The sequence below is a fragment of the Lynx canadensis genome, chromosome X (assembly GCF_007474595.2).
Source record: "Lynx canadensis isolate LIC74 chromosome X, mLynCan4.pri.v2, whole genome shotgun sequence".
NCBI classification, from domain to species: Eukaryota; Metazoa; Chordata; class Mammalia; order Carnivora; family Felidae; genus Lynx; species Lynx canadensis.
In genome coordinates, this window is record NC_044321.2 from 29,789,690 (window position 1) to 29,812,803 (window position 23,114).

At 38.8% G+C, this 23,114-nt stretch overlaps 1 protein-coding gene across 1 annotated transcript in view; it reads right to left on the bottom strand.

Moving 5' to 3' along the window:
- Positions 1-22,940, bottom strand: part of TMEM47 (transmembrane protein 47) — a 30,351-nt gene extending 7,411 nt beyond the window's left edge. The window contains exons 1-2 of the mRNA XM_030305660.1: positions 22,517-22,940; positions 6,636-6,776 (exon numbers count right to left, since the gene is read on the bottom strand). Of these exons, the coding sequence (XP_030161520.1) occupies positions 6,636-6,776; positions 22,517-22,742 (367 nt within the window). The 5' untranslated portion in view covers positions 22,743-22,940. The remainder of the gene's footprint in view (positions 1-6,635; positions 6,777-22,516) is intronic.
- Between the last annotated feature and the right edge of the window lie 174 nt (positions 22,941-23,114).

The following is a 23,114-nucleotide window of genomic DNA, read 5'->3' on the forward strand; positions in this document are numbered from 1 at the left end:
CTATGGTGGAAACAGACACACAGGTAATTACAAACAAATGTATTCAACACTAATAGTAGAGGCATATTCACTTATCCATTCATTCCATGTTTACTGAACTCAATATTCCAGACACCATTTTTGCCTGGAGAAAGAAGGGAAAGCTTCTGAGAGGAAGCACCATTTGAACTGGATGGGACTTGGTCAGCAGACAAAGATGAAAAGACCTCTAGGAAAAAGCAGCAGCTTGTAAAAAGCTTAGCAGTATAAGAGGATGTACCTATAGAAACGTCACAGGGTTGGAATAAAGGCTACATTCACATAGAAATGTTTGGTTCAGACTCTAAAAGGCTTAGTGTGTCATAAAAATAACAGATTGGATTCTATAGGGAGACATCTCAGAGATTATTTTTATTTTTTTCTAGTAAAGTATTTTTAAATTTTTTTTCAATGTTTATTTTTGAGAGAGAGAGAGAGAGAGAGAGAGAGAGAGAGAGCGTGAGTGGGGGAGGGGCAGAGAGAGAGAGGGAGACACAGAATGGGAAACAGGCTCCAGAATGAACTGTCAGCACAGAGCCTGATGTGGGGCTCGAACTCACGAACTGTGAGATCATGACCTGGGCTGAAGTTGGATGCTTAACCAACTGAGCCACCCAGGCACCCCTCTAATAAAGTATTTTTTAAATGTTTGTTTATTTCTGAGAAAGAGAGTAGGGGAGGGGCAGAGTGGGAAGAGGACAACAGAGAGCCCATGACAGGCTTGAACTCAAGAACCATGAGATCCTGACCTAAGCCTAAGTCATACACTTAAATGAGTGAGCCATCCAGGCGCCCCTCAGAGGTTAATTGTAGATGCTGTCAGCACCCTACCCATAGACTTTCATCTTCATCACCCGGGTGCATGTCAGCCCGACTTCCAGCTGTGAGCACCACCTGCCCTTCTTGGCCTCACTTTTCCTCTGGCCACTAAAGCTACTTTGCCTGATTGTAGCCTGGTGCTCTGAGAAATTAACACTGCTGTCTCCCCAGCATCACCTTAGCCCTTACCAATGACTCTCAGAATTTGGTTTCTAAATACCCCAGTTCCCTAGTCCTTCCAATGAAATAACTCTGAGGTGTCTGTTGTAAAATTGGTTTCCAGAATTTTTCCAAGAGAAGCTCCAGCTGTGTACAGCAACAACTGGTTTGATAATGTACTCTTTACTGGCTCCCTTCCCTTCGCTGTCTCACCTTCTGTTCCCTTCTTTTACCTCCCAGATTAAGTGTTTGCACTGTTTTCTTGTCTTAGGTTCTGCCTCTGGGGAAGCCAAAGGGAGAAGCGACAAGGCCAGATTTGTATTTGAGAACTACACCTCATGCGTTTGTGTGCAAGATAGACTATAAACTGAAGAAGACTGGAGAAGGAAGGCACTTAGAAGGCTGGTCAATGCATGGACACAGGTCAGAGAATGGGAAGAAAAGACGATAAAAGATAAACTCAATAACTGGATTCTAGGAAAGGGAAATGAAGGAAAGTCATGTACACATTTTAAGTCGGATATTAAAATTTGAAAAATAGGGGCGCCTGGGTGGCACAGTCGGTTAAGCGTCCGACTTCAGCTCAGGTCACGATCTCGCGGTCTGTGAGTTCGAGCCCCGCGTCGGGCTCTGGGCTGATGGCTCAGAGCCTGGAGCCTGTTTCCGATTCTGTGTCTCCCTCTCTCTCTGCCCCTCCCCCGTTCATGCTCTGTCTCTCTCTGTCCCAAAAATAAATAAACGTTAAAAAAAATAAATAAATAAAAAATAAAATTTGAAAAATAAAGTAGGGTAAGTTCAAATTTGGGAACTGAGATGTTCTACATGAGGAAGAGTTATACCCTCAACTAAGGCAGCAATTGTGGTACATAAAAGAAACTATAGAATTAGAAGATAATTTAGAGACAGAATTGATAGGACTTACCAGCCAAGTCCCTAAATACCGAACTTACAAAAAGAAAATGGCATTTTGGAGAATGAAACATTTGCCCATTAAGGGTTAATATGAAGTCGTCTCCTTTTCCTTTTGAAATTTCATCTGTAACTACTGAGAGTTGTAGTACATATGAAATTAATTACTGCACTGATACTATAAAATGTTCTAGCCAGAGAGTAGTTTCATACTGATAAAGATCTGTGAGTAGAATTCGTTTTTAGTTTGAAATCTAAACTGGACACTGATTTTTCTGCCAAAATCTAGACTGAAAATACTTTCAGCCACCTCATACGTGTGACAGGATGGTGAGGAGGGCTGCAAAACACAAGCCTCTCATCAGATACAGCTCAGAGGTGGAAAGCAGTTACAGGACCCTGGGGAGGGGGGAAATCACTATTCTGTATAAACACTTAATTGCAGAAGGCTTTTTGCACATAAAACAGAAAGGAAATATCATTAATAAAATTAGTGGGGATTCCGTTATTTAAAATCTGAATTATAAGACTGAGAATTCTCAATTTGTACTAAAGGCCTTTGAAAAATGGAAACAATCATCCTAAGTCCCCCTGGGGAATAAAAAAGATCTGCAAAACCAGACAATAAAAGAGGAGGACTCAGAATGATGCAACTCCTTTAATTTCACTAAATGTTTAGTGAGAACTAGATGCCATCATTGTCAGTTACACAATAAGAAGCGGGCTACAGTCATCTGTATTGGAAACTTGCACACTTTCATGATGTGCTCTGATTGAGTCATGTTGCACTGATCAAGTTGTGGACTTTATGACATCTCCCATTGCTTACTCCCTTGGGTGTTGCCCCCCAAGAGATGGAGTAACAGGAATAACAGGATGGACTCCAACTGCAGTGCACAGTTGGCAGCTGCATTCAAAATTCAAGGCTGATTCTGCACTTCTTTTTCTATGTGTTATATGTAACCAAGTAAAGACGACTTGTGAACCCCCATGTGGACTTTCAACTGAGATAGATGCCCTGAACTGAAACCCTGGCTCTGCAACTTACCTATTGGATAACTGGGGAATTACTTGACCTTTCTGAATGTATTTCTTCATTGATAATATGGGGAAAAGAAATACCTCATCTTATAAGAGAGATAGTATATACTGAATGTCTAGCAGTGCAACACATGGTAGGTGCTCAATTCATTAGTATTGCCAGCATTGTTATTACAGATATCTTATTCTGAAGTCTAGACTTCTAGGACCAGTGAGGGAGTTGTGGAACATGGGACAACGTTTTATTTTATTTTTTAATGTTTATTTATTTTGAGAGCAGGGTGGAGGGGCAGAGAGAGAAAGAGAGGGAGAGAAATAATGCCAAGCAGGCTCTGAGAAGTCAGCATAGAGCCTGACAATGAGATCATGACCTGAGCAGAAATCAAGAGTCGGACACTTAACCAACTGAGCTACCCAGGCACCCCGGGACACTGTTTGAGATGGGCTCAGTGATGACTATCTCTCAGCAATTCTAGCAACTATTCAGGCAGGTAACAAGCCCACCCTAAATTAAGGACTTCAGAGAAAAAGGGAAGATGAAAAACCTTTATGAGATTTAATCATCAGCTTTTAGTAAATACCCTTGGAGTACATAATCTAACACGAAAGTAGTACAGTTACATACTATAGGTGCTCAACATATATTTGTTAAATAAATGAATGAAAACATGAATAAAAGAAAAAATAATTTTTATAACTATTACTTTTTCGACCTCTTTTTGGTCTGAGCTTTGTGCTCACATGAATTTTACTGCTTCATAAACTGCAGAGAGAGAAATGGTTTAAGAAAAATTGGATTATAGTTAGCTTGTTTACATGCCTGTTTTCCCTGTCAAATTATAAGCCACACGCCTTAGTCATCTTTCCATCATTGATTCAACTATCTATTAACCACCTCGTTGTACCAGGCAGAGCACACAGTACTGAATGAATTATATACTCCTGTGTAGAAATGTTTCCAAGTGGTAGTGCTATGCTTGTTTTGACTTTATGTATTGCATGTTTCAGCAGAAGCAAAGATTATTTCTTTGCTGAGACAGATAACAAGATCTGTGTGTGGACACCAAGATAAGGCTTGGTATTATTTGGGGAAAAAAAAAACATTTTGAGAAAAGAGGAGAAACACAGACCATTTTCAAGCAAACCAAGATGAGCAAAAAGGTAAAAGGGCCCCAAATAAATATTTACAAAGAATCACTAAACGCAATTACAAGTGAGACAAGCCAACCAATAGAGTAAGTATGTTTACTATGAGGCAAGCAAAATCAAAAGCCATGATTTTAACTAGCATTGTTTCAAGTAGTCAGAGTTCCCAAATTTGTTAATCTTCTACCCAAATCAATAATGGATTATTATGTGTAATGAGTATCTTTTCCAAAATCAGCTACTGGCAACTCTTTAATGGTTTCTCAGACAGCAGAGAGAAACCTTTTGTGACATGTTTCAAATCACCAGTAAGTTTTACCTTGCTTATGTCCAAAGTGAACACAAAACTAATGGTTATTTCAAAAAAGCTTCCATAAGCACAGTGTCAAAAGAGAATGAGTAAAATTATATCTTAGCACATGTACATTTTTAAAATGTAGCAGTATGATGCTCACTTGAGCTCTCAGTGGGTAGAATATGAATATATGAATATTGCTGTAGGGATTCCTTTCATTATTTTATAATTTACTACTACTTATAGTAGCTAGAGCTAAATAAAAATCTTTATTTTGACCAGGCCCAGTACCTAATAACTTATATTCATCTATAGTATACTTTCTGTTAAAACCAGTACTTATTTTCACATTTTCATAAATTTTGCTATACTTGGGAAACATACAGAGCTTCTTTAGAAAGAACTAGGAGGAAAAAAAAGAAATAACTAGAAACTCCTAATTATTTTTCTAAGCAAGTTTATAATAGGTGCTATAAACAACTGGATTTCTATGTAGATTCTGCATATGCTAGTAGGTGGTAACTTAAAGTCTAAATGAGACAGTAACTAGGTAGCACAATAATATTCCATATTTATAAGAGAATGTCTAAAGTACCTCTATACCTTCCTAAAATCAGAAATATCTGAGTATTCTAAGAATTATTCAAAACATAATTCCAGTTTTAAAGAATGGTATATCATTTCAGAACAATTTATCAAGAAATTCTATTATGATTAATTATCTAATCACTATGTTAATAAATCCTAGCTACAAAGACAAACTTATACTAAAATTAAAATATCTAAAGTTATTTCATTCTAAAAATAGAAATAGCCACGAGAAATCCATGAACCAAGAAATAAACTAAAGAATAGTGATGGAATCTGAGAATTTTCAGGTTTACCAAATGATTCACAATACAGTTCTTTATTACACAGGAGATCAACAAAATAATCATAGTATGGTTACTGCCTATGACTTCAGAATATTTTTTTCAGAATATTTTTTGTAATAGTGTTTTCTACTCTTATTAGAAAGTATCTGTGGTGATACTTAGCTAGTTTTATGGGTCTCTTAATACAGTGTACACTCTGTAATAGTTACCTAATAAACAGGTGAATGAACAAATCATTAGCCAATGAGCCATGTCTAAAATTCAGTAGCCTCCCAGCCCCAGCTCTGCTGGTAACTACTATGTAATCTTGAGCAAGTCACTTAAGAGATTTGAATTAGCAGTTCTTCCAGATTGCTTTAGGCCTTTGGACCTTCATTTTTATGACACCTACATTATGATCGGTCTTTGTGGGTATAAAAAATGAACACAAACAGCAGGGGGCAGCAGAATACTTCTGATCTTACATTTTTAGATCAAACTACCCTTCAAATACTGAAATTTCATCTGTTCCCATCTTTAAACAGACTTTAAAAAAAAAAAATCCATCTAATAGCCTAGATGGTTCTGTCAGTGTCTTCATTATTGACAGTCACGAGGGCTTATTTTGCAGTCTTCAAATCAGATGTGACTGACAGGGTAAACTGAAGGCACCACAGGAATATTTCAGTTTGAATCGAACAGAACAATATATTCAAAGCTATTCTTACAAATGAAAATTAAAACACATAATAATGTGCTGGACTTTTAATCTTGTAAACCTCCTTTCTAAATAGTTCCTTGATTTCAGCAAAACTTCCATCTTACCTTGGTTGATATTTTTATCCAAGCTGTGCTTCACAGAATGATGGTTGTTAAGTTAATGAATATGGCATTGACCTCATACAACTGAATTATCTGATGGTTCAAGTTCTACATTATCATTTTTCATTACAGCCATGTTTATTTCCAAACAGATTTATACCTTTAAGGCTATCCATATTGGAATGTTTTTCAGTTTCATGTCAGAAAACAATAATGTTGCCTTAAGATCACCAAGGGGGCAGTAAAAGGAGTGGAAAAAAACTGAATGTGAAGACTGTTCGTAAACACATCTGCTGCAATTCGTAAGGCAACAGCCCTGTCAAGAACTATTACTTATTCATGTTTTAGTTAGAAGTTTAGAAATTGCCACTATGCTCTGTGAAATGCTTATTTAACACACTGAAAACTAATAATATGATAAACCCTTAGCCAATTTACCTTAAAATATAACAAATGTCTCTCAATTTGTATGTAATGCAGCAACCACATACAGCTTTTGCATGAGAAGACAGGATGGTAGAAAGGTTCATGAAACTTTAATATTAGTTTGAAAGTAATAAATATATATTTACCTGCTGCAAAAAGCATGACAGCAACAGGTCTGTAGAAGCGCCTTCGAGATCCCACGCAGATAGAAATCAAACCCACCAGGAATGCAATAAGAATGATGGCAGCACCGCCTAAGAGTAAAGCCAGGGTAGCAATCTGCCAATCTGGAAAGAAAAGAAGAAAGATACTGCTTTTAAGCAGTCAGTCCTCAAAGAATCAACACAACTATGTTCACCTTGCTGCATCTAAATACATGTGATCTTACTGTGTGCTAAGCGTCCTTTGGGAATTGAAATTTTTTACAACAAAAATTATAAATGTCCTTCTTCAGAAAAGTCTATTATGCTAAGCTCAGCAGTGTTTTTAGAGCAGGGGTTTGCCATGCTTTCCAAGGACTCTATTAAGCCTTCATGGTAAATTTGGTATCCTTTCCATAACCTATTTTGATTACTGTTGTTTTCTATTGAGCTAAAGTTCACAAATCTTAAATATGAAAGTAGAGAATATGATGAAATTTTAGATATATTCATTTACCCATATAACCACCATCCAGATTAAGGTCTAGAACATTTCCATCACCGTGGTTCCTTCATGCCTCTCCCTCCTCCCCACTCAGTATCACCCTCCCACCGAGGCTAGTAATGGACATCTATACCTCGGATTTATCTGTGCCTATTATGTAAACGGCATGAACTCTTTTGTGTCTGGCTTTTAAGTGTGTGATGCTTATTTTTTTAATGTTCATTTATTTATTTTGAGAGATAGCTGTGCTAGGGGCACAAGCGGGAGAGGGGCAGAGAGAAAGGGGGAGAGAATGAGAGAGAGAGAGAGAGACAGAGAGAGAGAGAGAGAGAGAGAGAGAGAGAGAATCCCAAGCAGGCTCTGTGCTGTTAGTGGGGGAGCTAACCTCTGTAGGGCTCGATCTCAGAAACCATGCATGAGATCATGACCTGAACCGAAATCAAGAGTTGGATGCTCAACCGAATGAGCCACGCAAGTGTCCCTGGGATATTTATTTTGTTTCTGGCTTACATGTCTCTGATATCCACCCATGTTGTAATACATTCTTTCACTCTTTTTTTTCTGTCCTTTTTTGTAAAGCCTGCCCTTTCGGTACAAAAACAACAAAAAACAAAAACAAAAAACAAACAAAAATCCCCACACACACCAAGTTTATATTTGCCTTCTCTTCCTCCCTTTCTCTAAAACAACTCCCCCAGCAAATTGGCAACAGGAGAATTTGTCGGCTGTTTTTTTCTGCCTCTCTTTCATTTCATTCTAATCTTACTGTGGTATTTACTGCAAGGATGGTTTGTGAAACTAAGTATTCCCAGGGAGCCAGAAGGTACTCTAAATAGCTGACATGCCCTCTTCTTCACTCATGCATGGAAACAGCAAGCATATATTGACCACTTACTACATACAGGTCTCTGTACATGGATACTTTGTCTCCCATGTGCTGAGTGAAAAGTAAACCTTACTTAAATGCATGTGTCATTGCTTATAAAGATGTAAAAATAGCCTGACAGAAAATTGGCCCATTTCCCCTTCCACAGAAGAGTAGAATGTTCTCTAAGAAGAAGCAAAGTGAATATATGAAAGCACTACCCAGCTTAGGAAGCATCACAAAAAAATGATACTGTCCATAACATTCTTCAGCAGGGGTCCTTTGGAAGTCCCAGGCTGCCTCTTCTGGCCTTCACTTTAATATATGTGCAGAAAATGAAAACAAACTTTAATCCATAGTTAAGTTGCAATGTAGTCTATCTAAAGTCAAGAATTCATGACATTTTGATGCTGCACTCTGAAATTATCCCTCAAGAAAGCTTCCAAAGTGCACACTTTACCACTGTAGGATAAGGGACGAGTGGAGGAACCTACAATTCCCTAGGATTTTCTCCTTTTATTTATACTTGTATTTCTCCACCTCAAGAGTCCTCTTCCACATCCTTTCCTTTTAATAAATTTTGGATTTATAACCAGCACTGAACTAGAACTCACAATGTATTCAGGAAACAAACAAACAAGGGGAAAAGAGAAAAAAAATCCACACTTCTTAAAATATAAAGGTGAATCACAAGAAACTGGAGAGTATTTTTCAGCCATCTACTTGTAACAAAGCATATAACTTCAAACAAAAGTATATCTGGCTTTCAACTAGAGTTTAAAAGGATAGCCATACTATGGCTTTTTTGTTCCATAACAGCATGTAGCTTTGAATTTAAAAAGCCAAAAGAATAAAAATTTTTTTTAAAAAAATTAAAAAGCCAAAAGAATAATCCTTACATTTGGAAGTCTCTAAATTTCTTTGAAAAAGTTTATACATAGGACAATTATTTTACACTTTAGCATAATAGAAATTGTTCTGAAAACGTTTAAGTTGAAACTTCTGAAAAAGTAAAATTTTCATTATATCAAAGTGTTTGGGGCACAAAAAAAAAAATCCATCCGTTCATCCATCAGATTCTTTAAAAGGGCCTATGCTGAATATTTTCTAGTTGGACCATTATTTTCATAAAATGATCATTACTTTTAGCAACTTTCTCCAAATTAAGAACTTTTAAAGAGTTAATTTTAAGTCAAGATACAACTATTCACTCATTTAAAAAGTACCTTAAAAGATTGCTTTTTTCTGATAAGCTCTTTCACACAGCCCAATACATATGTATAAAATACCATCCATTTGACTGCTTCCACTTTTCACTCAAGATAAAAAAGGAATTGATCTTGATCACTTTTCTCTACTTTAAATATCCTCAAAGAATAGCTAAAATACAGGCATTTGCATTTTGTGAAAACAAACTAAGACAGAAAAAAATAGGCAAACTTTCCCTATAAAGGGCCAGACAGTATTTTCAGCTTTGCAGGTCAGGGTCTCTTACAACTATTCAACCTCTGCTGCGTGGTGTGAAAACAGCCAAAGATGATATGTAAATGGATGAGCATGGCTGTGTCCCAATAAAACTTTATCTACAAAAACAGGTGGTGGGCTTGCTTTGACCCTTCAGCTAAATTTTGCAGACCCGTGGTCTGTACTTGACATATCATTTATAAATGTTGAAGGTTTTTCTAGGTAAAGGTCTTTCAAACAATAATAATTTCATTATGAAGTCAATTTGATAAGTGACTAATACAGGAGTGCAAAGTGATGCCTATGCAATTTAGCAAGAGAAAAGTACAAAAAAATCCTAGTCACAAAATGTCGAATATCCTGAAAATGGTAATACTTTATTTCATATGGGAAACCAATAAAATGCACCAGAAGCCACCAAGAGAATAACACTTATTAAAAGGGACTAGGACCTAATTAGGAAGGGGGGTTCTTATAGCACAGGAAATAGTTCTAAAAAGTAAGTAAATACAACCAGTTCTGATTTTCCTCTATGTCCTATATTTATTTTTAGTACTGACATTTGTGGCTAATGAGGAAGTCATCCTAGACATAAAGTCAAAAAGGCATATTACCAATATCACACTGTAATATTGCTACCCTTCCCTTTGGCCCATAACCACAGATAATGCCTGTTCAAGCAGAGAAGCCATTTTATTTTACAAAAGACTAGAATTGGGCCATGTCTGCCACCGCCCTGGCCAGAAAGCTGGGGCTTACACTGAAGTACTGAGGCTATATCTCTGGTACACAGTGCCAACTTTTGAGATTGTTGTCATTATATCCATTTGGAATGCTTCACTCAGGCAGGTTGCCCAGGACCAAAGCTTTAACTCGATGATCAGTTGAACATCAATCAGGAAGCTGAAAAATTGATTCAATATGGCTACCATAGTCAGTAAGACCTAGGGCACTTTTCACAGTTCATCACTAGGTACCCTGGAGCTGAGAACACTGTCTCTTTCCATCAACAGCTAGAATCCATTGTCCACATATTAGGACCGGCCTGCTTTACGGGTGAGCTATAGTCAGGGACTATGTAGATCGGCCTGATACCATTTCTTCTTTGTTGCTGAATAATACTAGAATATAGGGGATTATAAAAAACTGAAAAATAGTTTTAGAGATACCTACTAATGGCCATTAAAATAATATATGTTGGGCTTCATGTATACACATATATTTACTTATTTACCAAATGTAGATTTAACAAGATATATACTACAGAACTTGAACAATTTTATGGTAACAGTATAATAAGTGACCAGAAAACTTGTCTCTACACTAATGGTTTACCCATTAGAAGGTGTGCAGGACACAAATACTTGCTATCCCATATACAGTGTTTGCAAAACAAATTAAAATGTCATAAAATTGTCAATTTTCAGCCCCATTTCTTTAAAAAAAATCATCTATTTTAAGTTCTCATAATTGGTTAATTTCTATATCAATCTTAGTTCCACAATTTTATAGCCCTCACAGCATTTAGTCAGGTGATGTGTTGAGACTACTTAGAGATTTCTTACTCTGCAATAGTTTTACACACTTTTATAAATGATGAACTGACACTGTCGTGGAGCAGTGAACACAAACCAGCTCCACAGAACCTCAATGGCCGTGGTGATATTTTACAAATTGCAGTGCTGTGCACAATTAAAAGTGGTCATTGTTCACTGTCACGCCAGTTGATTTGAAATGTGAGTTTGGTTTCCAAGATCTCTGAGAACAAGTGGTAATGAGTTTTGATGACAAAATGTACCTCCTTGGTCTAGGAACCAGTGAGGACTCAAATGGGCTGGGATGTATCGAATCAAACCTAAAATGAGGCTGCCATGGTATACGGGGAGAATAGTAGTCCCCCTCATCTGCAGTTCTGCTTTCCATGGTTTCAGTTACCCTGGGGTCAAAGGCAGTCCAGTCTGGAAGCAGAGGCTCCTCCTCCTAAGGGATCATCAGAAGGTCAAAAGTAGCCTAAGGCTATGTTACAGTGCCTGTATCATTCACCTCACTTCATTTCATCATGTAGGCATTTTATCATCTCATATCATCACAAGGATGAGTACAGCACAATACAATATTCTGAGAGAGAGCTTGCATTTACGTAACTTTTATTATAGTATATTGTTATAACTCTTCAGTTTTATAATCTTAGTTATTGTTGCTAATCTCTTACTGTGTCTAACTTAAAAATTGAACTTTATCACAGGTATATGTAAATAGGAAAAAACATAGTATATCTAGGGTTCAGTACTACCCACAGTTTCAGGCATTCACTGGGGGTCTTGGAACATATCCCACACAGGGAAGGGTGGTGGGGAACTACTATATTTTGGCCAAACTGACACAATGACACACAGAAGGTATTGGAAGTGCACCTATGAAAGCCAATGCTCAAGATAAGCATGTGCTTCTCTACTAGTGCTTTTTCCACCAGAAAAAAAAAAGGAAAAATATAATAGGAATGAATATATATAATGTTATACTTTCCCCTACAGCTACAGAATAAAAACTGGGCAGTCCTTATGTCATAACATCAAGTCCAGCATTAATATGCAACTCAGGAACTAAATTCAAGTCCTCTTTCAAGGTATTTTTATTAGCTGGCACCAGAGTTTCCAATGTCTATAAATGCTTTAGTATTCTGCAGAATTGTGCTGACTTACTTTACAGTCTAATACAGGAGACTGGTCTGAAATTGCTGCCGCATTATGAAAATTCTGTGGGCCACATCATAATTGCCAAATTGGAGAATTCACATCCCTTTAGGGAATTTGTGGTCAAATCTACTTCCATTTTTCAGTAAAGGCAAAATCTTAATGACAATACACTTTCCATACTTTTGAACCAAGGTCAAAGGCACTACACCAGTGCCTAAAGCTTTCCTCCACCCACCTTATTTCAAAACCTTTAACTTGTCAAACACTGCCTAATTTATTTACCTCTGCAGGTATTGCTTATACGATGAAATTAGTTCTACCTTCTGTAAATCCCTGAGCACACAATTGTCACTTCTTCTAGGAAATTAAGTAAAATTTAAAAAGCAACGAAGAAACAGATTTTTAACCTTATAAATTCAACTCCCACTGTTCCCGTGGGTAGTATTTTCCTAAATGTATTTTAATGTTTTAATATAGGGGTATCACTATTCAACAGTTCTCATCCCAAATTAAAATACTGATTGTTAAAAAAAATAACTTTTATAATCACATTCAAATTCGCCAGTCACTTTTATTTTCACCTTTGAGTTTTCCAAAAAGAGTTACATTAATCAAAATGATATCCATTTGTACAATCAAAATCATTTACCGTTCAACCTCAAAGAGAGAATGATCTTTCCCTATCATCTTGATACCACCTCACAGCTCATCCCTAAATCCTCCCTAATTCACCCACATTAGCTGTATTATTCAACTCAAACCTTCGGTTCATCCAGATAGTTTTTATTCACTTGTAGGACATATTTATAGCCAAACATTTAAAGTTCTTTTCATTACATTGGTGAGAGCTCAGAAAGCAAACTCACTATTGCCAATTCCATTTTATTATCAGGAACTGGAAATAATGGGATGGTTTATACTTATTTAAGAGGAAAAAAAGCTCCCATTACAGAATAACATGTCAAAGCCAAATTCTCCAACATCTCCATTTCTTCACAGAAGGCCGTGTCTTTTTCCCGAATAGCTCATCTCATTAGAAATTATGGCATTTAATTATTTCCATCAATTGTACTTTAAGAATTTATTTTGAGATTAATGCTATATACTTCCGAGTTGGACAATAAGTCCATATCCTCATATATGAAAAATTGAATTGAAATGGTGCTGTTATTTTGTGGAAAAGGAAAATAACTATTGACTTAACAGCCAAAATATTTCCAGAAGTATCAAATGATATACTTGAGTTTTTTAGTCTGCATGTGGCAAATGAAGTGGAAAACCAAAACCATTACTGAGGGAGTTGAAACTTTGTTTTCTTGGCTAAATTGCATTCTGACCTAAATCCATCAGTGTTGCATTAATTTCCCGCTACTCCATGAGACGTAGACACAAACAAAGGCCGGAAAAGAAGAATTCCGATTCTCATTTCAATAATTAAAATGACAATGTCTCTTCAAGTAAGTAATAGCAAATCTAACATTCTTCACGTGCAAACAGATGTTTAAAGCAAACAACTATGTGTCTTTTACAAAATGACAGTATAGACACTGCCATGTGCTGTGCAAAGTGAAATGGAATTTTAGAAAAGGACCTACTTGAGGTACAGTGTCAATCAAGTTGCAATGATACAAATTAGAGTCCTACTCTTCAGGACAATTTATAAATTAAAAAATGTGTCAAACTGCAGGGCGAACCTGATTTTAAGCACATAAATGACCCTGGGTAACTGCGCAAATAAGTGATGCAACAACTTTAATGACCAAAGTGCAGGTCATTTTTGCCAAAATTCTGGAAAACTCTGGTTGTCCAAAAATGCCAGACAAGTTACAAATTTCCAATTTATGACAGCTTCGTTCAAGTCTCTTGAATTATTTTGTGTTGATGTTAGAAAAATACACATCTCCTTTTCTTTAACAAATAAAGGGTCGTTTTAGCTGCTTCACAGAATTCTCTTAGAAAATTTGGTGAAAATGCAATTTATCATCTAAATACCATAACATATGGGGTCTTTTCCCCAAAATAAGACCATTATATACAGTGCTTAGCAAAAAGCCCTTCTTTTAAAGCATGTTTCAGAATTTAGATAAAAAAGAAAACAAAAAACAAAACTACACCATCACCACTAAGGACTGTTGTTTCTTACCATGTTAGAAAGCTTTCATTAACATTTGATGGTAACTAATATTATCTAACAGGTACTGGTATTTCTCAATAGTAATTCCTAATCATGGTATTTCCAGAGTTGTGATGAGCCTTCCCTACTCTTTGGAAAAAACCTACGAAGGTTGCAATTTTGCGATTTAGAAAACTTGGATAATTATCTGGAAAAGCAGGAAGACCCGCACACGGACGAGGACACGCAGGAAGAGAGAGAGGAGAGAGAAAGGGAGAGCGAGAGAGAGAAAGAAGGAGAGCGAGAGAAGGGGAGGGAAAGAGAGAGAGAGAGAAAGAGAGAGAGAGAGAGCAGAGTCTCTCTCTCTCTTTCTCTCTCTCTCTCTTTCTCTCCCCCACCCCCTCCCCAACTCAAACTCCTGAACTGTGAGATCATGACCTGCGCTGCAGTGGGACAGTAAATTGCTCGCTGCCCGCCAATCAGTACTCGATCTTCCTCTAAGCAACTAAAAATCTTCTGTGATGGGTTTAGAGTAGCTATTAATAGTCAAAAGGTAGATGGAAGACAACTAGACAGTCACCCATGATCAGTATTAAGATACCTTCTTAGTAAATATGGGAGGGATAAAACTAGTAAGTTAGTGGTTTCCTGTTACCAAACTTCTTTAGAGGAGATCTCTTCTATCCCTCTGCAGAAGTTGAACTTACATTTCCTCCTTTACATTAGTTTGTACATTTATATGATTTTGTTAATTTGTTTGAAGGAAAGTGTTTCATTCATCACTTTACCATCACCACCTGGTACAGCGCTAGCTAACTGGCTAACTGTACCAGGATAATGCCTACTCCCTGCTATTAAGTCAATGACTATATTTTAACAAAGTTAACTTTGGGTACGTGTGAGACGTTAGGAAAGAGGAAAGATCATTTCTCTCCTTAAGTCACCTAATGGTGCTAGAACAGACACCAGGTTGTATTCACAAAGTATTATGGCAACATTGATCAACTTTTGGTTTAGGGACCTTAAAACATGAGAGCAATAAAACACCTTTTGATGGAAATTTGAGTTGTTTGTGGGTGTGCTTTTATACACATTTAAGGATATGTCATGTCACTCAGGGACCCCAACTTCTGTGTTTAAACATCTTCTTGCTAATAAACATATATTTTGAAAAGAGAATTGATAGGTGACATGTTGAAACATGCCTCATTAAACTATCATTTAAAATCTCCCAGTTAATAAGCTAGTAGAGACAAAAATAATCTCCTAGGTATTTTTTCTTGGTGCTCTGGGAGCCATGGAGGCCTCATTTTTATAGGTTTTCTGTTTTGTTTTCTTTTTTAATGGGAGTCTTTGGTGCCAAAAGAACGAAGACTACAACAGAATAGAAAAGTGATGGTGTACTAGTGTCTTAAAATCCCATACAAATATAGAAGCCAAAAAGGGTAAGGAATGGTGTCCTTGTCTAATTTTCAAGGGAGATGATCCAGTACTTTGAAAAGACCGGTAAGATTTAGCTGTCAGTGCCTTTCACATATAAGGATGAAATTCTAAGGAAAAATCCATCTCTTTTGATAAGTAAATGTATCTTTTTAAAAATAAGGTCAGAATGCAGTAAAAACTTGATCTAGTGAAATTTACATTCATTTAATCAATTTAAGAAACTTACATGACTGCCTTCCACATATTTTTCAATTGTGATTCAAAGTAGAATTAAACAGATGTTTTAAAGTATTCTATCACAGGGGCGCCTGGGTGGCTCAGTTGGTTGAGCATCTGACCTCAGCTCAGGTCATGATCTCACAGTGGTGAATTCAAGCCCCATGTCAGGCTCTGTGCTGACAGTTCAGAGCCTGGAATCTGCTTCAGATTCTGTGTATCTCTCTCTCTCTGTCCGCACCCCCTGCCCCCGACTCATGCTCTGTCTCTCTCAAAATAAAAAAAATAATAAAAAATGAATAAATAAAGTATCCTATCATGGAGAAACTTAAAGAAAAACAAGTTTTGTTGATTTTTATGAACTAGTCATGACAACAATGTAAATTTAATGATAATAAACATCTAAAACTTAACAGACTTATCAACATATGAGTCTATTTGAAGACCTTAAATTCTTTGTGAAATCAAATCTTGGATGATAAATAACCTTATAAAAAAAGTAGACATCTAGGGGTGTCTGGGTAGCTCAGTCGGTTGAGCGACCAACTCTTGATTTCGGCTCAGGTCATGATCTCACAGTTTGTGAGTTATAACCCCGTGTCAAGCTCTGTGCTGACAACTCAGAGCCTGGAGCCTGCTTCGGATTCTGTGTCTTCCTCTCTCTTTGTCCTTCCCCTGCTCACACTCTTGTCTCTCTGTCTCTCTCTCTCAAAAATAAACATCAAAAAAATTTTTTTAAGAATTTTGAAATATTTTCTACCCCAAATGTGCTATGATTCTGCAATTCAGTATATGGGCAATTATCAGGAAAAGAATTATGTTATTAAAACAAGGGAAAAACAAGCAAACAAAAAACAATGCTGCAACTCCAATACCTTTCTAGCACTACAAAACATGGCTCCTGTCTTAAATTTTAACATTTTAGGGTCCACGTACAAAGCACCTATCTCATCAGACTCATACAAAACTTTCTTTAAAAAAACTAAAATTTTATCAACAATATGAAGTAGCAGATTAGGTCCAGATTTCTTAATCGGTTTGGGGCTCGGTCATTTGAGACTATAAACCAAAGACTATAAACCACCTAGAGAGGGTAGAAGTTCTCTATTTGTAGACAGAAGGCTAGTCCCCGGGGAATCCAGTCTCCCAGCCATTTCCACCAAGGCGCCAAACCCAGTGAAACCATTTGGAAGAGGATCCTGCAGTTCCAGATGTTCCAGTCCCCAGCCATTCAAGTCACCCTCAGCTATGCCCCCAGATATCCCAGAGCCCAGATAAACCATCCTCATTATGCCCTATCTGAATTCTTGGCCCACAGAAGTCATGAGCATAATAAAATGATTGTTGTTGTATACTACTAACTTTGGGGGTGGTTTGTTTCCCAGCATTAATAACTGGTACTCTTTTGGAAAAAAATCTGTCTCTACCACTGATTGAAAAGTTGGTAAATTTATAAAAACCCAGAAAAAAACCTGTCTTTACCACTGACTGAAAACTTGGTAAACTTATAAAAACACCTGATCTCTTCAATAACATATAGGGATAACATTAGCTACCTTGCAAGTTTACAGTGACACTGGGAATAATTGAGATGTCTGCTGTGTAACACTACTGACAAAATAGGTAGCTATTAGAAAAGAGTTGTGTGATCATGATCTACCAAGATCAATGTTAAATGCTTGGTAATCCATAGCAAAATTTAAAATCAAAACTAACAGCACACTCCATTATTCAATGCAAAGATAGTTTACCTTTTAAGTAGGGGGGGGGGGGGATTCCTCAATTATCCAAAAAAAATCTGCAATATTTGGGTTTGTTTTTCTGAATACATAATAAGAAGGAAACACAACCCTAATAAGCAGGTACTTTTACCTATATAATCTTAATGACAAACCATTTGAGGACATTAAATTGTATGAATTCACATGACTGCTCAAGTGGCCAAGTTCAGGGCAGTTTGAATCCAACGTTTTATGTATTGTCCAAAACACTACTCTGCCCACCCACAGGATTAAGTTATAATTTAGCATTGTTCATAGACAAGTTTACAGTGGTATTTAGGTGACGTATTCCAGGGAGTTATTTTGAAGCATCTACAATCCTTTTCACTAATATATCTAGTAGTACTGGATGTATCTATGGTCTTGCTAAGTGGTCTTACTATTAACAGAAACTTGAAAGAAATTCCTAAAATATATTTCTGACAGCAGGAAAAATCTATTGCTTGAGATATGCCTTTGTTTGTTTTGGTTTTATTGTGAAATGGTTTATGAAAGGCAAGGCTTCTCACACACTCATCAAATCCCTTTGCTGACAAAGACTGATCTAAATGGTTCCCTGGAGATTACAATCATTCTATAAATGTGAGCAAAAGAGGAACTATATCTGCCCACAAATTAAAACGTCCTTTGTAAAAGTCAATCTTGGGAGCTTGAAAATCTTAGGAGACGTTAAAAGAAAATCATCATGAAGATCGTGAAAGAAGTAATACCTGGTTTTCTTCAGTTTATTGAGAAAGTTTTGGTGCTAGGTGCTACTCTTCATGTACTTTTCCACCCATCTATCCTGTGCAGGTTAAATAAAACTGCATTTGTTTTACTTAAGTACTTTTTCGGAAAGCCAGAAGAATATCTAACCATCCTGACCTCCAGGCTTGAGGAGCTATTTGTAAACACTCATCAATATCAACTCATACCAAGTAACAAGCTGAACCTTTCCTGGAGTACATCACATTGTAAGGTTTCCCAATAAAATTCTCTTTCCCAATGAACGTATGGATTCAAAATATGCACGGATGATATACAACTGAATTCAGGATCACTATACCTCTGATTTTCTAAGATTTGCAGGTGTTTAGGTAGTTTGGTTTATTGTAAACTACGACCTAAGACGGGTTTTCTTATATTGCCTTTTAAAGTAGAATTTTATACTACAGTTTTAAGAAAATGAGCTACATATATAGCACTCTTAAGAAAACTTCTTGTCAACTAAAAATAATAATATTCACCTGTTATTAGCACACAGTGCACTGCCATTTCAAAACTGCCAGTGACTCATACTACAAATGTAGCTATTTTTAGGACAGTGCACAATGATGTTAACAATATTCCTTGAAAAAGGCACTATTTGATCAAGTATTTCATGGACGAAAAAGCTGGATAGATTTTGTAGATGGAAAGATGGATAAATGCACTTGTTATATCCTAAAATCACTCTCAGTAAAACGTGTTCATTTGGCCATCTGCATGTCCTTGCTTTTTGCTTAGTCAATAAATCACACAGACATCAAAAAAAAACAATCTGCTTTATATGAAATAGCTATACATATTTATAAATTTTCAAGAAGAAACATAAAACCACCCTAGAGGTTACATAGTATGTGTGATGTGGAGTTTACGGATCAGCACTCTGCAACCACTTGGATTTGCACTAAGGATTCTTTTGTAATGGCTGTGGCTGTGAAACCCTAACAACTGTATTCTAAACCAAAGTTATCAAAACTAAATGTGACTAAGCAAAAGCCACAAATATGAGACTGCCATTTAAAAAACACAGGATTAAAGATTTATTAAAAGGCTGCCAAAATCAGTAGTGGGGAAAACTATCTTTAGAAATTCTGTGGCCGGCATGTGAGTACTACCTATTCTAAACTTCCTAACAAGCATACTTTATTATTATTTGTTTCCACAGCGAATGACAGTCTATTAGCCTGTCCTCTCATCTGTCCTTTTGCAAAACTTATAGCTTTGGATGAACGCCTGGACTGTCCCCCATACACTGAACTGGGACACCAGAGAAAAGCATTACAGTTGACTGACACCGGATTACTGGTTCCTACTAGAAATGCTGACGCAGCCTTCAACAGACCAGCACACAAAAGGCATGTTTCTGCTTTCGCTTAAAACCATAAAACGGGTATAAGCAGCAAACAATGCATATTTGGTACCAAAATTAAAACGCAGCTTTAAAAATAACGGCTGAGGGAAAGTTTCCCTAGGAACTGGGCCTAAGTAGGACATATTGTCGTCAGTAGAAACATTCCTGAAATTTCCCTTCTGTAAATACAAGCTTGCCTCTTCATAGCAGTTTTAATTCTAATTAAGACAAAGGTTTTTAATTAAGCCCTGAAGATGCTGGTGAAGGGCCTTCGGTAAAATTGTCCTTGGTGGTTCCTGTCGAGGTAATTCATTTCAAGAGACAATGAAGTGGATCTCTTAAAATCTTCAGAGAAGACATTTCCCTCCCTGCTTTCTGCTACTCCACACAGCAAACAGACTAAGCTGCCTGCCCTTTGGAACAGGCAAGAAAATTGCTCCTTTCAATTCAAGCTTCCCTCTTCATTTCAAAACATTTGTGGATAGAACGTTCAAGTTCACAGAACATTTTAAGAAAGCACATTTTGTAAAGTGGGGAGATGGAGCAATTTTCCATATTTTGTTTCCTTTCCTCCTGCACCCCCCACCCACCACCTTGGAGAGGAAAAATGAACTGCTACTACATAAAGAAAGTCAAGAACTTGTTCCAGTTAGCTTCAGACAAAACCATCTCTATGCCTCCCACCTCATTTGCTCACCAACTATACTTTTTCTGGGATGAAAACTATTTTAAGCAAAATAAAACTGAAGCTGATTTTCAGGAACCCAGATAGAAATAAATGCTGTGGTGTGAGTTTCAGCAAGAGGGTAGAATAACGGGGGGGGGGGGGACAGCAACGGTACCTGCCTCCAATTTCTACCTTGTAGACAGACCTCTTATCACTACATTGCCATTAAGCTTGGGTCTCCCTATTTCCTTGCCCAGAGAGGAGAAAAAGCTGAGATAAGGGGTATGGAGGCAATTAAGCGAAGATTAGCAAACACTGCATACCGTTCAACAAACTAGAGCTGGCTTCTCCCCATTCCCTACATTCCTGGTCAAGAGAAATGCGTACAGGTCTGAAAAGAAAATAGGAGTAGAAGCTGGTTTCTCTAACCTATCTGAAAAGTCTTTATGCAATCAGGGGGCTATTATTTCAGGAGACAGGAGAAAGGGGCAAAAGATTCACGTTGCTAAGGAGACAAGCTGAAGCTGGCATTCCTACATAAATTTCCATTTCTATTGGAGAGGGCAAAGAAAAGATATTCTCTCCAAAGTTTATTTGGATCCCCTGGTTACTGGAGAAAGGCATTTTACCAATTTATTTTATCTTTAGTTGTAAACAACCAACCCTGAAAGAATTAAAAGACCTAAATGTTGACCTCCTGCTGCCAACCAGTCCCCTCCACAGTGAATTAAACAACAAAGACGAAACCCGTCAATGGAAATTTTGAAGTAAAATCAAAGAAAAAGCCTTTTGTAAACAGAAAATTAAATTTATGGAAGAAACTTAACCAAGTGAACTAATCTTTCTTAAAACAAGAAACCAAAGACAAAAGTAAAACGGATTTGTGTGGCATCTGTGCTATTTCAACTTTCTTGGAACTTGAAACGTTTCCAGGAAAGCTTCATAAATAGTCCCAGAGAAGACAAACTGTCACGAAGGAATTTAATCCGTTTCTTGGGGGGTGCCTGTGGGTAAGTGGGTAAAATCACGGGCAGGTCCTCTGCCTTTATTACTCTTTCTCAGCACTGACCCCAGCAGCTGAAGAATCAAGATTAGCAAGGAAAAGGGGTTTGCTGCAAGAAATCCGAAGTTGGAAGATTTCTGCTAACGGCCTAACCGGGACTCAGGGGAAGGCAAGTGGGGGTCAAGGAGAGTACATTCCCCCTGAGGCTGCGTAACCCCAGTGACTATCCTTTTTTCCACCCTGCACCTCATCCATTTGCAGTTTCCAGTACTAGCTCAATACGCCACAACTTTCCAGGCATCTGTGAGTAAGTAGCTCATGGAGAAGAGAAAGAAAGGTCTGGAGGAGAGAGGAGGTATTCGGAGAGGAAGAGAAAGAAGGGCAACTCACAACCAACGACGTGTCACCAAAAAAGGAAAGGAAATTACGCCTGTCTTCCAACTTTCCACATCCCTCAAAAATTTAAGGAAATAAAACCCAAACCGCAACTCCTTGGGGAAAACCCAGACAAAGTGGAGTAGAGCTGGCAGAAACGTGGGCACGAAGAGGTAAACTCGGGCCAATTCCTCCTTGAGAGTGGAGGGAGAATAGAGTGGGGAAGAGCGAGCAGAGAACCCACAGCGTCTCGGCCGAGTTGGGGCGTTTATGCTGGTCTTTTTTTTTTTTTTTTTTTTTTTTTAAAGAGAGTGTTGAAGGCGTTGCGTTTTTAACACAGCCACACGGTTCTCGCCTTAAATGATAACAATGACCCCAAATAGCATACGTGTTACTCCAGAGCCCAAGGAATGGCCACGGGAGGACGGAGAGGGCGTGGGACGTCGCATTGGGTCTGGCGGCCCGGACGGAGGAGAGGCGAGGGGTGGCCATCAGGGAGGCGGCTGCAGCCCCAGGGTCCCCGAAGGGGCAGGCTGGAGCGGGGCGGACAAGGGTAGGGGACCCAGAAGGTTGGGGAGGGGCGGAGAGGCGGTGGCCGTCCGGGCAGTGGGGCGCAGGGAGGTGCGGGGCGGGAGGCAGGGGTCGCGGCGCGCCGGGCCCTCACCGCTGCTGAGCGTGGACTCGCAGTGCCAGATGTCCAAGCTGGCGGGTTTCCGGCAGGACTCCCACAGGGACAGGTAGTACTGGTGGTCGGCCGTGACCCAGGCCGGGCTCAGCACGGCCCCCAGGTCCAGACACAGCGCCAGGAATATGCACACCAGCCCGACCAGCTTCAGCGGGGTCAGCACCGACACGCGCACCTCCTCCATGCCGCTGCCCGCCGAAGCCATGCCCCGGGCGCCGCGGCCGCCCGCCCCGCCGGAGGCGAGGTCGCCAGGCGGGTCCGGAGAGCGGGGAGCCCGACCTCCTCTGGAGGGAAGCAGCGGAGCCGCCGCGCACCGGGAAGGTGGGTCTGCGGGGGCTGCCGGCCCGGGTGGGGGTCTTCGGCAGCGGCAGCTACGGCGATTTCGCCGCGGACCTTCGCCGCCAGCCCCGCGCAGCGCTCTGCCGGCGCCCGCTCCGCCCCGGCGCGGTTCGGCTCGCTCCGCCCCGGCCCCGCCCCAGGCTGCGGGAGGCGGTGACGAGCGAGGAGGGGCGGTGAGTCCGCACCCGGGCGGTGTCAAGCTCCGGCTCCCGGCTCCGGGCTCCAGGCGCCAGAGGCT